Below are 15,420 nucleotides of genomic sequence, written 5' to 3'. Positions count from 1 at the left end.
GTCTTACTCTCTTTTTATTTCCCCTCTTAAGTGCAGCAGATATGTTGTTAGCTCTCGCCTCCGTCTTCTTACTCCTGCGTATCTCAAAGTTGGAGCCTTACTTATAAAATGTTAAGTCTGCACAAACAACTGAGCGAGTTCCTTGCAAATCTTGTTTCAAAGGTATTCAGTTGATTCATGATGCTTTTGTTCTTCCTTCAGCAGCACCATATGGGAACTAAGATGTGCCTTCACTTTGAAATGACAATAGTCTCAGTGATTTGATTGACAGACGCACCATTTATTTTATTACGGGTGCTACTGTCTGGGGTTGTGGTAAGGTAGAGCGGATTCTCTAAAGTTCTTAATTAGCTAAGTTTCTCATGTTTTAATTTTGAGTCTTTACCACACACACAATACTTCACAGTGGACCATCTGTAAAGAATGATCCAGCCTTGTTCTCGCTGTTTTTGAAGGCATGCAGTGGTTCTCAGTTGTGAAGAAGTTAAAATTCTGAAATAATTTGACCTGATTTTACCCTTTCCCTTTCTGTATATACACATATATACACAACAAGCTGTATTGCATTTAACTTGTTCTGACCAGATTTCCTGAACAAATTAAAGTCACAATTTTGATATATGTTGTGGAGATGCAAAGAAAAAGGCAAATTTGTGTCTCTGTAAGCAGAAAATGTGTCTAGTTTTTTTTTTTATTTTAAAATAAGAAATATCATAAATACCATAAACGCCCAATGTCACATCAACATAATAAATGTGTTCTATGTGGTCCACTTGGTCTGTGGTATATCCCCCATAATTTTCCTTTAAGTATTACTGGGTCTGGGTTCTTATGGGTTAAAGTAATAATCTCAGGTTTGTATGTAAATAATGTCTTAAAAAAGTTGCTATATGAGGTAACACAGTGGTCACTGAGTCTATAGCTCGCTGATGAAGGCCCTTGCATTTGCAGTATTACAAATGTTCTTAATTAGCTAAGTTTCTCATGTTTTAATTTTGAGTGTGGAGGCTCAAGTCGTCTTTACCACACACACAATACTTCACAGTGGACCATCTGTAAATAATTATCCAGCCTTGTTTTTTAACAAGACTGTTTTTTTAAAGCATGCAGTGGTTCTCAGTTGTGAAGAAGTTAAAATTCTGAAATAATTTGACCTGATTTTACCCTTTCCCTTTCTGTATATACACAAAAATACACAAGAAGCTGTTTTTTTTTCCCAGGTTCTGCATTCACAGAAAATGCTTCACCAATATAAATGTCATAATGCTGGTTCTGCAACATTACTCCACATTTATCCAGTGCTGCTGTTGTTCTGATAAGTATGGCTGCAGGGGGTAGCCTCCCACTCAGCATGCTTTGCGGCAATTCAGAATTCAGTGTGGTATGCCTTGATGTGTTTGTTAGCTAAATGGTTGATTTGGCAGAGGTGCAGGTCCCGTCTTCCTCTGCCCTCAATGAATAATGAATAAAGAGAATATTTGTGTCTTGGTGCTTGAAGAATAGTGGGCGGGTGAACTTTGGCCTTAGATGAGAGGAACACACACCTCCAAGTTCACCCAGAGTTGAGCGCGAATGTGTTTCGTGGTGGAAAAGCAAGCAAAGCACAGTGTATGTAATTATGTAGGAGAAAAAAGTGTGAATATGGAAAAGAAAGAAGATTATTTTTGGTGGGTTTCAGCATGCTAACTTACAGTTAAAAATATCCCTCCCTCCCACTGTTTGAACTCTGTGGAGCAACAGGAATATTTCAAAATGATGTACTTGTTTTTTTTCATACATATTTTCATGAGGTGCCAACTTAAGTTCAATTAGTCAGTTAAGAGATCCTTAACACCTCTCTCTTCATGGTGCTCTGTTGAATTTAAGCAATGCTCACACATCTGGTGGAAACATCTTGATTAGGGATTAATTTTGCGGGATTGGTGATCGGCCGATTCTTTTACGTCAAACTGATCTTATCTAGCGATCTTATCTACCTCCACAAAGGTCTATTTGCTATTTATTTTAACATTTGAATAGCCACAAAGCTGCTGCATTTGGGCATTTGTTCTTGTTGTACTAAACAAAACCAAAAACTCAGGACACTTTATTTATGGTTGCAGTTCTTTTATTAGTTTGTCTTGTAAATTGTTGCTATTTATTTTAAGTTCAATATTTTATTAACTACCTCAGACATTGGGATTTCCTTTATTTGTTAAAGAAAAATACTTATGTGTTATTGTTTTTCAATAAAATAAGATTCAAACATTGAAGGTGTATGCTGTGAGTTATAAAAAAAATCGGAATCGGCAGGTCAGGCTTTTTAAAAATCGGTGATCGGCCAGAAAATTGCAATCGGTGCACCCCTACTTATAACAAAATATTACCAATAGTTCAGGCACAGATACCACTATTTTTTAATGTAGGACAGCTAACCTACTTGAGTGACACACGATAATGATCTTATATTCCTGAAATTATATTGTCTCCATGTGATTGATCTGATTATTCTCTGTGCAACCCAGCTGTAGGGTGTGTTGTATAACTGAGGCTGTTAAGGAGATTTAAAAAACAAAAACTGCCACATTGATGGACCCAAAGCTCCTAATGTTAGAGATTGTGTTAGATGTTATATGCTAATAAAAAGTATTTTAAAAAGAAAGGAAAATATGGAGGAAAAAAACTGCAAATTCAACTTTTTTTTAATTGTATTTTTTTTAAATCAAACTTCATCCAAAATCAATAATTTCTTAAGCATTTTATTATGTATTCATATTATAATTTATATTATATATGTATATATATATATATATATTTATAAAACCCAATGTAAAAGCCCCCACCAAAAAACTAAATACGTAACTTCTTGTCTCTTTGTAAAAAAAAAAAAAAAATGTAGAAATTGAACCGACAGTAAATGTTGCTTAAAGAAAGTCTCATCAAAAGACTCGGACTAAATTATTATGACACAGTTTGAATGATTATCTAATCAGATAGCATTGGTTTTAAAAAAAAAATCTTTTTGCAAATAAAATTTTTGCATCCATGGCTTTGGGAATAGTGGTGCAATTGTGTGTTTTTGTGAGTGTTTTTTCCATTGCATGTTTGCATATAATGCCTTTTAATGTAACCTGCCCTGGAGCAGGATGATATAATTAACAGTCTGATACAGAGAATATTTTGCTATATTTTCCCGCTCTAAATTAATACCACGGCTAATACTGTGCACAACACAACCTGTGAGTATAATGTGATTTGAAATGCAAAGAAGATATTTGCCTGAAGGAACCTGTTTTTCATTTTATCATACTATTTTGATATATTTCAACAAAAATAATTACATTTCTTGATATAGAAAGATGGAAAACAAATTGGTAGTGACAGATGGTAGGAGTCACAAGTCAGGTTTGAATTAATTGTGAAGCTACATGTGAGCACATGTGCATTCACATTGATGCGGCATTTGTAAATGCACTGTAAAAAATGTTTGTAGAAATTACAGTAAAACACTGTAAAATTGCATCAGGAATGGGGGGTAAAATTAAAAATTGTGTATCACCATAGCAGACACTTTTAATTACCGTAAATCAGTTTTTACTTTTACGGTCATAAACTGTAGGAAACGTACAGTTTTGCTGTAAAAATATAACATTTTCATGTAAAGTTAATGGAGATTTGCCATGATGTGTGAATGAATGACACAATTACCTTAAAAATAACGAGAATATTCAGTCTAAATTAGTTTTTGCTGATATTTAAATTTACAGTAGAAAACCCACTCACTGTATTTTTTTACGGTGAAGTTCTGGCAACCACAGCTGCTGGTAATTTACCGTAAATTTAACAGATTATTTTTTTACAGTGTGAGTACAGGGTTGAATCGGGTTGACAGTTAGTATGTGAGTGATGGATTGCTCTGTGATTCCATGTAGTATGTATGAAGCCTGTTTGTCAAAGAAGGACGTGGGATTTCATGCAGACGCTCTCTGTGAGGGTTACAAATCTGTTTCCCTTGTCACAGCTCACTTACTGCAACAAAGCCCACTTTCTCTCTGTCAGGATCTCTGCGCCTCACGCCTCCTAACACGCCTCTCTTTCTCCCTGTCTCCCAGGTGTGGTATCTCTCCGGCTGGGTGTGCTTCCTCCAGTTTGAAAAAGCAAAGGAGCATCAAGAAAGAGAGGGAAGAGAAGTAACGGAGGAGCAGACGGAGGAGTGGAAGGCATTGACGGAGGCGGCCAGATCGTATCTCACCAATGCTAAGAAGGTAAATCAGGTCATAAAAGCTGCCCACCAACCAGAGATTGATGCTGTTTGAAGATGCAGCTACAGTGTAATGTGGTTCATCTCTCTTTTGAATGTGACTAAACGATTTGACTAATTGTTCAGTAGTGGATGACCAGTGGTGGTAAAGTAAGTACATTTACTGTACAACTGTTCTTAAAGTAATAATCTCCAATCCATTTTATTTATATAGCACAATTTTAGCAAACACAAGGTTTCCAAAGTGCTGCACAAACAATAAATACATAACACAATACAAAGAGATGTAGTAAACAGTAGAACAGTCAGATGCAATAAGATAAAATAAATTAAAAATGGGATAAAAATAAATAAAATAAAATGTAAAATGTACTGCCCGCACAAAATAAAATATGCATGAATACAATATAAAAAAAAATAAAAAATTTTTTTTATGTAATTTGTATGTAAATAATGTCTAAAAAAAAGTTGCTATGTATGAGGTAACACAGTGGTCACTGAGTCTATAGCTCGCTGGTGAAGCCCTTTGCATTTGCAGTATTACAGTAGCAGTATCGGTGTCTTTGGCCACATTTGGCACCCAATTGGTGACCAATTACCATTTTCACCAAACAGTACCAGACACAATAGACTGGCTCTTCGACTGGTAGTCTGGTACGAATTTGTGGACTTGGTTCAATATACGACATTAAAAACCACTATTGTAGCACAACAGCAGCAGCATCTCAGACCAAAACAAATGTGCATCGCCCACACACATGCATCAGGACACTAACATGCACCCGCGGCCGGCCCGCTACCAAAACAAAGAACAGAGGAGTATGGATTGCTTCACACACTCAGAGGGAGTCTGACTTCTACTCAGGTTGTATTACTCCACTGTGTCTTTGCATAGAAAATAGTTTCTTGCGGCCATATCAGTGTTCAAAATCTCACATATGGAACCTTGAAATATTTCCATTTCAGCATACTTCATACTTATACTCAACTAGATTTCTGAGGGCAATGCAACTCATTACACCACTGCATATATTTGTCAGCCAATCAGTTCCTAGTTTCTATGGTTACAAGTTACTCCATAGTGCCTAGTTGGCTGATTAATTGACTAGTAATAAAACCTATTCTTAATGGAAAAAGGCCACTTGATAGTCTCACCTTATCAATTGTGATGAAAACCCATGTCAAAAAAAACCTGTCATGCAGTATTTTCATAGTGGGGGTACTAAACACTGTGAATACTTCTTCCATCATTGTGCACGGCAACCGTGGGTACAGATAGATGCATCAAGCACGCCGTCACAATAGGTAAGACTCCTAAGAACTGGTTCTTGTCAGAGAAGGAGTACATGCCGTACTGAGAGCATGAGAGGATTCTAACTAAGCTGCATTGTTGCCACAAAAATGTCTTAAATCTCAAAGAGGTTTAAATATACCGCTGTCTCTCTCTCTCTCACACACACACACACACACACACACACAGAGTGATGTGTCTCATTCATTCTGTCATTCTGTCAGGGAGCAATGCCTCTATGGGATTGTGATTCATGTTAGTCTAAAATCCAATAGGCTTGTAAATCAGACAGCACAGAGTGAAGGATAGCAGGCCCCACCTACCATTTCTTCTTCTTCTTCCTTTTTACTTTCCTCTCCGTTACCCCCCCTCTCCCCCCCACCCAGCTACCCACCTCCCCCCCTGCTCTCCTGCCACATCGTATTCCTCTCTAGATGAGTAGGGGCAGCAGAGTGGCGATATATTGATGTGTGTCTCTCTGGCCTGTGGTGTAGTGACAGGCCTGTCTAACCAGCATCCACTGGGAACGTCCACAACTGAGACAGCAGCGAGGTGGGCTTTGAGCTGCCAAGAGGGAGATTGGAAGAAACTGTGGGGAGAAAAAATAAAGGCACAGGGAGGGTATAGATTTGCGCTGCCAGCTTTGTGTTGAGAGTTAATAGAGAGAAAAAAAAACAAAAATTGAATTGAGAAACGGGGTGAATTAAGGACTTAACTATTTTTGCACAGAGTCAAAGAATGCAGAGGAATAAAAAGGTGAAAGACTGGCAAAAGAATTGGGTGAGGCGTCGGAGCGTGACAAGTAAACAGCATAGCTGTTTCTTTGTAGAGTGAGTGAAGCAACTGGCGCAGAATAATGCGAAAGGTAAATGCACAAAGTCCTTGAAAAGGTGAGGTGGAATGTGGAGAGAAAACAGCTTTTCTTGTGGTTCACTTAATTCCTCATCTCATTGCTTTTAGTCATATGTGTGTGCATCTGTACATTGTGTAGTCGAGTTTCTCCCTTGTTTATATCAGAGCTTTGTTTCTGAGCGTCACTGTGAGTGTTAATTATTAACGATGAGTCAGTCTGCTAGTTAAAATGGGCTCCAACATGGAAATGAGGCCTCAAAGCCCAACGGCTTGTTTTGGCGCCAGTCCACTTCTCTGCATACTTTATGACTTTGCTAAGTGTGTGTGTGTGTGTCTGTGTGTCTGTGTGTCTGTGTGTGTGTGTGTGTGTGTGTGTGTGTGTGCTGGTGTCTGTGTGTGTGTGTGTGTGTGTGTGTGTGTGTGTGTGTGTGTGTGTGTGTGTGTGTGTGTGTGTGTGTGTGAGGGGAGAGACAGTGAGAGAAATCATGTGGGTATGCGTAGGCGCACCTTATGTGGATGCACATATTTAATTATGGTTGTGTGTGCCAACTTGCATATCTAATTATTTGTTAAGAAATGTCTTCATTATTCATCTCTTCTGTGATCGATACTCGCACACAAACACACACACACACACACACACACACACACTGCTCTAAAAAGGAATGATGGGGAGGAATGGATGGGTTGAGAGGACAAGAAAGAAGTGTAGGAGAGGAGCAGGAGAGTGAGCAGTGGTGGGAGAATGAGAGGGGAGGCGAGGAAGGGAACAGATTGGATGGTGTGTGTTTGTGTGTGTGTGATAGAGAGGTTGTGTGTGTGTGTGTGTGTGTGTGGGGTTGTGTGTGTGTGTGGGTGCAGGGGGTGTAGCTGGTGAATAGTGGCGAGGGTAAAATCAATAGTAAACCGGACGTGAAATGGAATTTGAGTCTCAGCCAGATAGGGTGCGATTGAAGAAGGATCTGCAGTGTATGCACAGAGGACACCGTTATATGTGTGTGTGTGCATGTGCGCGGGTGTGTACGTGAGCGTGCACAGAGGCGGCTAGGGCAAACGGAGGTCAAAAGCTTTACTATTTGATGTGGCTGAAAGGGTATCCCATGAGCACGGATTGTGGCTGGGTTGGTCCAAGGTGTGCTCATCATGTAATTTTAATGCCTTTCCCTACCAAGGATGTGACTGGGGGACTGACGTGTTGAGTTATGTGTGTGTGAGTTTGTGTGTGTGTGCGTGCATGAGTGTGTGTTGCGGCCAGCCCTCTTGAGACTTCCAGCGACATGCCCTGTTCACACTCCAGAAGGTCTAATCTCAGCCAGTGTCACACTCTTGCCAGCGAGGAAGCGTGTGTGTGTGTGTTTGTGTGTGTTTGTATGACCAAGTGAGACACAAGTTAAAAGGAAGAAAATGTGTTGGAACAATAGATCTAATTAATGCTCTTTTCGTGATGAAGAGATGTGAATTCTTAGTGCTATGCTGTATATACTAACCAGGTTTGGGAGTGCAGGATTGAGGAAACACAGGGAAGTTGATAGGAGGGCACGTTTTTGGCTTTATTCAGCCCAGATGGTGCATGCAAGTGTAAGTACAAGTACAAGATGTAAAAATGAAGAGTTATCTATCTCCTTGACAGGAAGGTTATTTGGTGAGAGTGTATGAGTGTGAGCGACAGAAAGCCAAAGACGGGAAAGCATGAGGGGAAAATGGTCAGGAGACAAGCCAGCAGAATGAAGGCATTAGGAGACGAAATGAAAGAGGAGGTGAAATGAAAGGGGAAGTTTAGCAAAGGTGTGAAAGAGAAGGTGAACAATGATGGAATGATTAGGCTTTTACCACATAATCAGCCTGTCTTTATTCTGCCATGAGTTGGTTTTCTATCAAAGGTTTCCATCAAGAAATGAGGGGAAAAGAATCAATTTAGGTATGAAGGGTACATTAGTGCTCATTATTACACTCTGGTCCGCTGCATACTGAACAAAAGATGGCACTTGCGGATCAACTATGCTGACCATTATGTGCTTTGTATCCAAAGAAATTAAATAATTGCAGTGAAATAAATGGGTGTAAATAAACTCACAGCACTTATTTATATTTTCACTTTCTTTGTTACTTCTTTTTCCTATCAACTCTGTACTCCTTTCAACCAAGCAGTAAGCCCCTGCAGGCTGCAATATAATGACCATAAAAAGGGTGAGACCTCATTCAGCGCCGGCAGCAATTGCGCTGCATTGTGCACCTTAAGCGAACATAATTCTGTTTTGTATTAAAATCCACAGGACTATACAATTCTGTTACTAAAGATTGGCGGCGTTACTGTTATTATCATCAAGTCAAACTTTCCAGCATTTCTTTTGTTAGAGTTTCTTCAACTGTGAATGCTGCCATGTTGATTTATGCTGCACAGTGTTTGGGAACTCAGAGGAGAATTAAAAAGTTTCAAATTGGTTTTCCTGTTAGCCACTTCACGGGTGAACGGACAGTAGCAAAGGGCATTGAATATGACAATATGTGAAGCATGCAATAAGACATTTTGTAAAGATTTTATTAAATAGTAGAGAAAAAAAATAGGGATGCACAGATCTGACCTTTCTGTCCCAATACTGATACCTGGGGTTCTGGCTCAGCCAATACTGAGCAGCGGTCTGGTGTTAATTAGTTGACATTTATAGACTTACGTGTTGCTTTCTTATCTTTGTAAAACAAAATTTACCAAATTAATACATAGATATACACTACTGGTCAAAAGTTTTAGAACACACCAACTTTTCCAGAATTGAATTGAAAATGATGCAGTTTAATGTCTCAGTGTACTCTGAAATTAATGCACATTTGCAGCATTTAAAATTCTTTATTGAGCATGATAGTGTTTTGAAAGTAAAAAAAAGATTCAAAATCACATTTTATGTTGGACTAAAGGACTAAAAAAAGACACAAAATGACCAAAAAAAGACACAAAAGGACAAAAAAGACACAAAATGACAAAAAAAGACATGAAAAGAATTCAAAAATGGACAAAATAGCCCAAGACTCCATAGAGTTAAGTTGTTAACCCATTTCTTGTTCCCTGAAAAAGGCCTACTTGTATAATTCTGAAATGTACATTATTTTTCAGTTTTGGTTAAACTTACCTTTTTTTTATTTACCTCTGGCAGTTCACCACTTACCTTTGTACCCTTTCAAGCTGTTCATTTGACTTGAACTGCTTGAATTTCAATAAAAAACTGGAAAAATTGGGGTGTTCTAAAACTTTTGACCGGTAGTGTACATTAACTGAATTGTTCTTGATTATAAAAAAAAAAAAATGTTCCACCTGCAACTCAAACAAATAAAACAAATCCTCAAACTGAAAATGAATATCGATTCTTTAGATCAGCGGTTCCCAAACATTTTTAGCCGTGCACCCCCAATCCCCCACACCTTAAAAAAACTAAATGCAATAAGCTTTTTTATTGCCATATTAAAGGCGGCATGTTTAATCATGCTCAAATGAGAACACACATATAATTAAATAATCACCATCACAACAATGAGCTCTCGCATTTGAATTAATCTGAAACACAGTTTCAATATAATGCAACAAAGTTATGCGTTAGCTTCCACTTTAAAGAGCAAAGAGGATGATGACAGGCTCAGGATCAGAGGCAGAAAGCACATAAGTTGGGGAAAATATTATAATATTTTGAGCCACGTTGAACAAAAATTGCAGCAAGTTTAAATGAGCGTGGAGCTAAAACACAACCTGTCATCATAACACAGGCTGGAAAAATGGAAGAAGAGAACTTCTTCTACGCTTCATTTGAAGATGAAGTGCATTTTGAATAGCCTGCATTTATTTATTAATTAATATTACAGTTTTTGATTTTACATTTTACAAAGGAAATGTTTATTTACACTTCTTTATTGTGTGGGGGGAAATAATGTAATTGTGTAATTATCAGACCGCCATTACATTTTTCATCTCGCGCCCCCCCAGGGGTCCACGCACCACACTTTGGGAACCCCTGATTTAGATCATTCAAATTTAGCAACAACTTAGTAAAATCTATACAGGGATGACAATTACAGTATATATTGTGTATATAGTAAATAAACAGACTGGAACAAAGAGAGTTCATTCACTCACCACCAAACAAAGGGTTTTCTTTTTGAGTGGATTGGTGTGAAGTGTGAGTTGCGTGTGGAGCGATGTTTACAGGAGCATGTTTGAGCGGAGGGAGCTAACGGCTCCATGAGCAATAAGCAGACGCTGTCACCACTCCACTCTGCTCATGTGCTCTGGTATCGCTGTGTCCCTGAGAGAAAAGCAGTAATTACTCAAATTCATCAGAATACATTGCTGATACTGCTGCTGCTGCATTGGGTCTGCACTGAATAATTTGATTTTTTTGTTGTTCTTTTTTACCTTGTTTATGTCGTAGAATTAATTTGAAGATGTATTAAAATATCTGACATATAGCAGTTTAAATAAGCATCAAATATGTTTTGATAAACACACAGAAATCTGACCAACAGTCACAGTCTCTTTACAGGAAACTTCTGCTTGATTGAGATATGAACAGCTCGGATTTGGGAAATCCCAAGTGTGCTCTTATATCAAGTGTTCTTCATCACAGGAAATGACAGGACGTTGACCCTTAGTTACACAGAAACAATGACACGCCAACCTGCAAAGTAAAAAGAGAGAAACTGGGTGTTGTGTCTCAGAGTTGTTCTGAACCTTGGATGTCTTGTCATCTGTTTTTACTATCTGCCAATTAAATCCCGCACAAGGCTGCTATTCGAATTCATCTGGTCGTCAAGATTTTCTACAACATTTACATCCATTATGAAAACTGTTGCTCACTGACAGTGGCTGTTTGTCAGCCTGGGTTATTAAGAGTGGCTTTAAATCAAGGCACTTTGAGTAAAAAAAATCATTCAATAGTTGTCAAGATATTTCACTCTGAAACACAAAGGTCAAACTCATTGTGGCACTAGCGCAAAGTCAGTAGTATTCATGTTCGGGGGAACTTGAATGGCAATTCATCCAATACTTATTTCAGTTTGGACCAAAGTGGTGGACCGAATAGCCAGTAGGCGGTGAGGACAGATGTGTGTTTGCTCCCCTTGGTGTGTAGGAGTAACATATTGTGTGTGTTTGTGAGTTGTTTTAGTCGTGGTCAAGTGTGCTTTGGACTGTGACTTAGAGCTTGAAAGTAGAGCAAAGTGGACCATGAAAGAGTTATACGATTACATACACTCACACACACTCACACACACACACACACACTCTCCCGCCCTCTCTAGGCAGCTCTCTGGGCCGTGAAAGTGAGAAGAGAAAACATAGGCTGTTGTAAATGAGAAATGCCTGTGTTTCTTGCGACGGCGGTGCTGATCTCAGCAGCGTTCGCTGCAGAAAGTGTAAAGAATAGCTCCTGTTTGTTTAGCTAGCTGAAAGCATCTCAATGAATAATCACAACCTATTCAGCAGACACACTGTGCTATTGAAGCGTGGGAAAAATCTGCACGTCCAAATACAATTTCTAAATAGCATCCATTATTGTAGAATATATATATATTTTTTTTGCATACATTCACTGAATTTCTTATGATATATCTCCTATGAAACTCATATTAAAGACCCTTCACCTCTAGCCAAGGCTGTAATATTCAATTATTGTAGGTATTGAGCCAAGCCTATTCTAAAGCAAACAAAAAAACTTTTATTCAGTGTGCTCGTTGTGGATAAACATCTCCAGGCATTTCAGAGTGACATTGGCAGAATGAAAATCAGACTGTGTGTGTGTGTGTGTGTCTGTGTGTGTGTGTGTGCTGTGCTTTAAGGAGGCTGAGAGGGTCAGCTCTCCCCCGGTATCAGACCCTGTGCCTGGACCTGGGTCACGCTCCACCTCCCTGGAGCTCCAACCTGAGGAGACAGCATCCACTTAAATAAATACACACACACACACTGCAGATTCTTACACTCCAAATGAGTTCCCATGAGGCTGCGTGTCTCCTGTCAGGACCTGCTGTTGCTTAGAGACTGGTCCTGGGGCAAAGCAGTCACACACACTCTTCTTCACTCTCCTGGCCTCGTTACACTTTTAGTAAGAATGATGGCACTCAGCTGCTTATTGTCCGCAAGCTCAAGGGACTGTGTGTGCATGTGTGTGTTTGTTAAATAAAATAATATTCCTAGATCCCATAAACCATTCCCCACGCTGTTTTTCTCTCTAGTTTTGTTTCTGGAAAGTAAAGCATACATATAAATTGCCGTATCAGTCCCCCTTACTCTGTATATGCACACACAGACACACAGTGTTATGCTTTGCTGTCCTTGGTGGTAGCTCCAGTAGTTTTATCACCCAACTCCACTTTGAGTTCAGTAATTACACACAAGCAGAGTATTTTACAGAGATAAATCTGCAGGCTGCTTTGAGAACAGGCCTTCTTTTTTTTGTTATCTTGCTCCTTCACGGCATATTTCACTGAGATAACAACTTTGATTGTGTGTGTGTACGTGCACATGTACGCCACATAACCATATGTGCTCCAGGATACATTATTCCGCGTGTGTGTGTGTGCATGTTGCAACAGCAAGAAGGAAGATAAATGGTCTTTTTGTCTCTTGTGCGGCTGAACGGTGTATCAAATGTGCTGATTTGCCAAATGAAAGACAAAAACTGTTTACCAGCGTTTTGTGAGCCGTGACTGCCTCGCTGACAGAATGCAGCTGCTGTTGGATATTTCAGGCGGCCTAACCAGCACTCGGAGACTTAAAACCTCAGGGCTGCTCCCTTCCTTCAACTCCAAGCTGCTGCTTACTGATGCCATGGCGATGCACCGTTATCTTCTGTGACACAACGGAAGAGCCTCAGTCTAGAGCTTTTCACTCGCCATATCTCATTTCATGTATTGCCTCTGCAGTATAATTTTGCACTTCATGTTCACATTTCTGCTGTATAACCTACTTTCTATTTAAAATTTCCAGTCTACTTACGAGCCCATTACACACTTGCATCATCCTTTTTTTTTGTCTCTTTTTTTTTCCCCCCTCTTCCTCTTCCTCTTCCTCTTCCCCAGCTGTACAGTAAGCTGCGATGTGATGACCAGCCGATGCTGGAGCATGTGGAGCAGCTGCTAGGCGATCTGGGAGGAGAGCTGGAGGGAGACGAGGGAGAGCCGGTCCTGGATGAAGACTATGAACCCTGTAGTGATGAAGATGAGGACGAAGCAGAGGCACCCATGGAACACTGACCACAACCTTGCTCATACTCTGAATCCCCCCCCAATCATGCTTTCCCTCTAGTCAAAATGCTTGAGTGCACTCTCTGACGTGCCTTTTGTACCGGTTATCCTTTCACACCAGTTTATCAAAGATGAATTTTTGAAAATCAAGTGAGATGCACAAAAAGAGTGGCATTAAAAGCTGCAGTCTACTCAATCTCTTTCAGTCGGATGTTTAATGCTTTTGGTGAAATAAGTGCATACTTGAGTAATGCTCCCCCTAATCTCCTTGACAGATGTTGATGAAAGAAATTAGTTTTAGAGCTTTACTTCTTACCAGCCGCAAAAGCAAAACACCTTTTAATGCTTTTACCTCTCATACACACCCACGCTTTGGTTTCTACAAGCAAACACTGGGCACATGCGCACACACACACACACAAACAGAATCACACAAACAGAATCGCACAAAAGCTTCACGTTAATTACTTGGGCTCTTCCTCAATACAGCAGCAGCAGCAGTAGCAGCCGTATATCCCTCTCAGACTGCAGTAAATTGAAATATCTCAACGGGGAAGGAAGCATTATTAGAAAGCTGTGTCTGCCAACAAACAGTCAATGCTTTCTTTACATGTAACAGTTCAAATATTCCAAGCTTGCATGCAGTTTTTATGCTGTTCAGTTTATTTTCCTGCTCTGGGCCCTCCCTCCTATTTTTTTTTGTTAACTCATCGGATTCAACAAGAAAAGGCACAGTAGAGAGAATTTGACTTTTACTTATGCAACATGCGTCTCTCTCTCTCTCTCTGCCAGTCTGTTCAAAGTGTCTGACACAAAGCCTTTCAGAAACGAGAAACGGGCAACTCTGACTACTTTTTTTTTTTCAACTACTTTTCACATTGCACCCTTTTAAAATTCTGAGATGGGGTTAGGTAGTGAAATGGCACAATAATTGACCAATGCTTTTCACTTTCTCTTATATATATATATATATATATATATATATATATATATTTTATTTTTTTTTACAATAGAGTGCAGCAAAGTGTAGAGCAAGAATTTGTACTTAATGGTCGACTGCTGCACATGGAGCTCCTTTCTGTGGACCGAGAACATTATAACATTTGAACCATTTTATTTGTAGCCATCTGCAAAAAAAAAACTCTAAATGGAAGACGTCCACAGCATGAGATTCTTTTGGTTCAGTCAAAAAGAGGTCAGACTGAAAGTTTTAAAAATAATGTGAAAATACTGGATACATTCATGCCAATGTATTGAAAAACAAACCAACCAAGACCCAAAAAATAAGGCTGCAACAACTTAATTTTTAAATTGATTATAAAATCATCAACTAGTTGGGTCTATGTTGTGACTCATGGCATATTTTCAGCTAATTACACTTAGCTTAATTAATCTCTGTTTTGATAGATAAAGGCACGTTCACAGGTTAATTTAAAAATGAACTTAACGCCTGTTTTGTTGTTAGCTCTATCAGGGGCACAGCTACATTGATCCATTAAAAAAACATAGTAAACAGATGGGTGATAACATTGTCTATTATTTTTACTGTTAAATGAACCTTCATGTCATTACTCTAAAATCATTCTTTTATTTTCTTCACAACAGAAAGCACAATTTTGGATCCAATATACAGTCATGGAAAAAATGATTAGACCACCTTTATTTTCTTCAATTTCTTGTTAATTTAAAAGCCTGGTACAACTAAAGGTACATTTCTTTGGACAAATATAATAATAACAACAAAAATAGCTCATAAGAGTGTAATTTAAGAGCTGATATCTAGACATTTTCCATGGTTTTCTTGATAGTAACC

General features: G+C 38.9%; 1 protein-coding gene across 2 annotated transcripts in view; it reads left to right on the top strand.

Annotated features, from left to right (window-relative positions):
- The window catches only part of si:dkey-12j5.1 (uncharacterized), a 34,609-nt gene extending 20,806 nt beyond the window's left edge, over nucleotides 1-13,803 (top strand). For both annotated transcript variants that reach the window (XM_059339702.1, XM_059339701.1), the window contains exons 10-11: nucleotides 4,092-4,244; nucleotides 13,443-13,803. In XM_059339702.1, coding sequence (XP_059195685.1) covers nucleotides 4,092-4,244; nucleotides 13,443-13,616 — 327 coding nt within the window. In that variant the 3' untranslated portion in view covers nucleotides 13,617-13,803. The remainder of the gene's footprint in view (nucleotides 1-4,091; nucleotides 4,245-13,442) is intronic.
- Nucleotides 13,804-15,420: the final 1,617 nt, after the last annotated feature.

The sequence above is a fragment of the Centropristis striata genome, chromosome 8, assembly GCF_030273125.1.
Source record: "Centropristis striata isolate RG_2023a ecotype Rhode Island chromosome 8, C.striata_1.0, whole genome shotgun sequence".
NCBI classification, from domain to species: domain Eukaryota; kingdom Metazoa; phylum Chordata; class Actinopteri; order Perciformes; family Serranidae; genus Centropristis; species Centropristis striata.
This window is presented reverse-complemented; position numbering and strand designations above follow the sequence as displayed.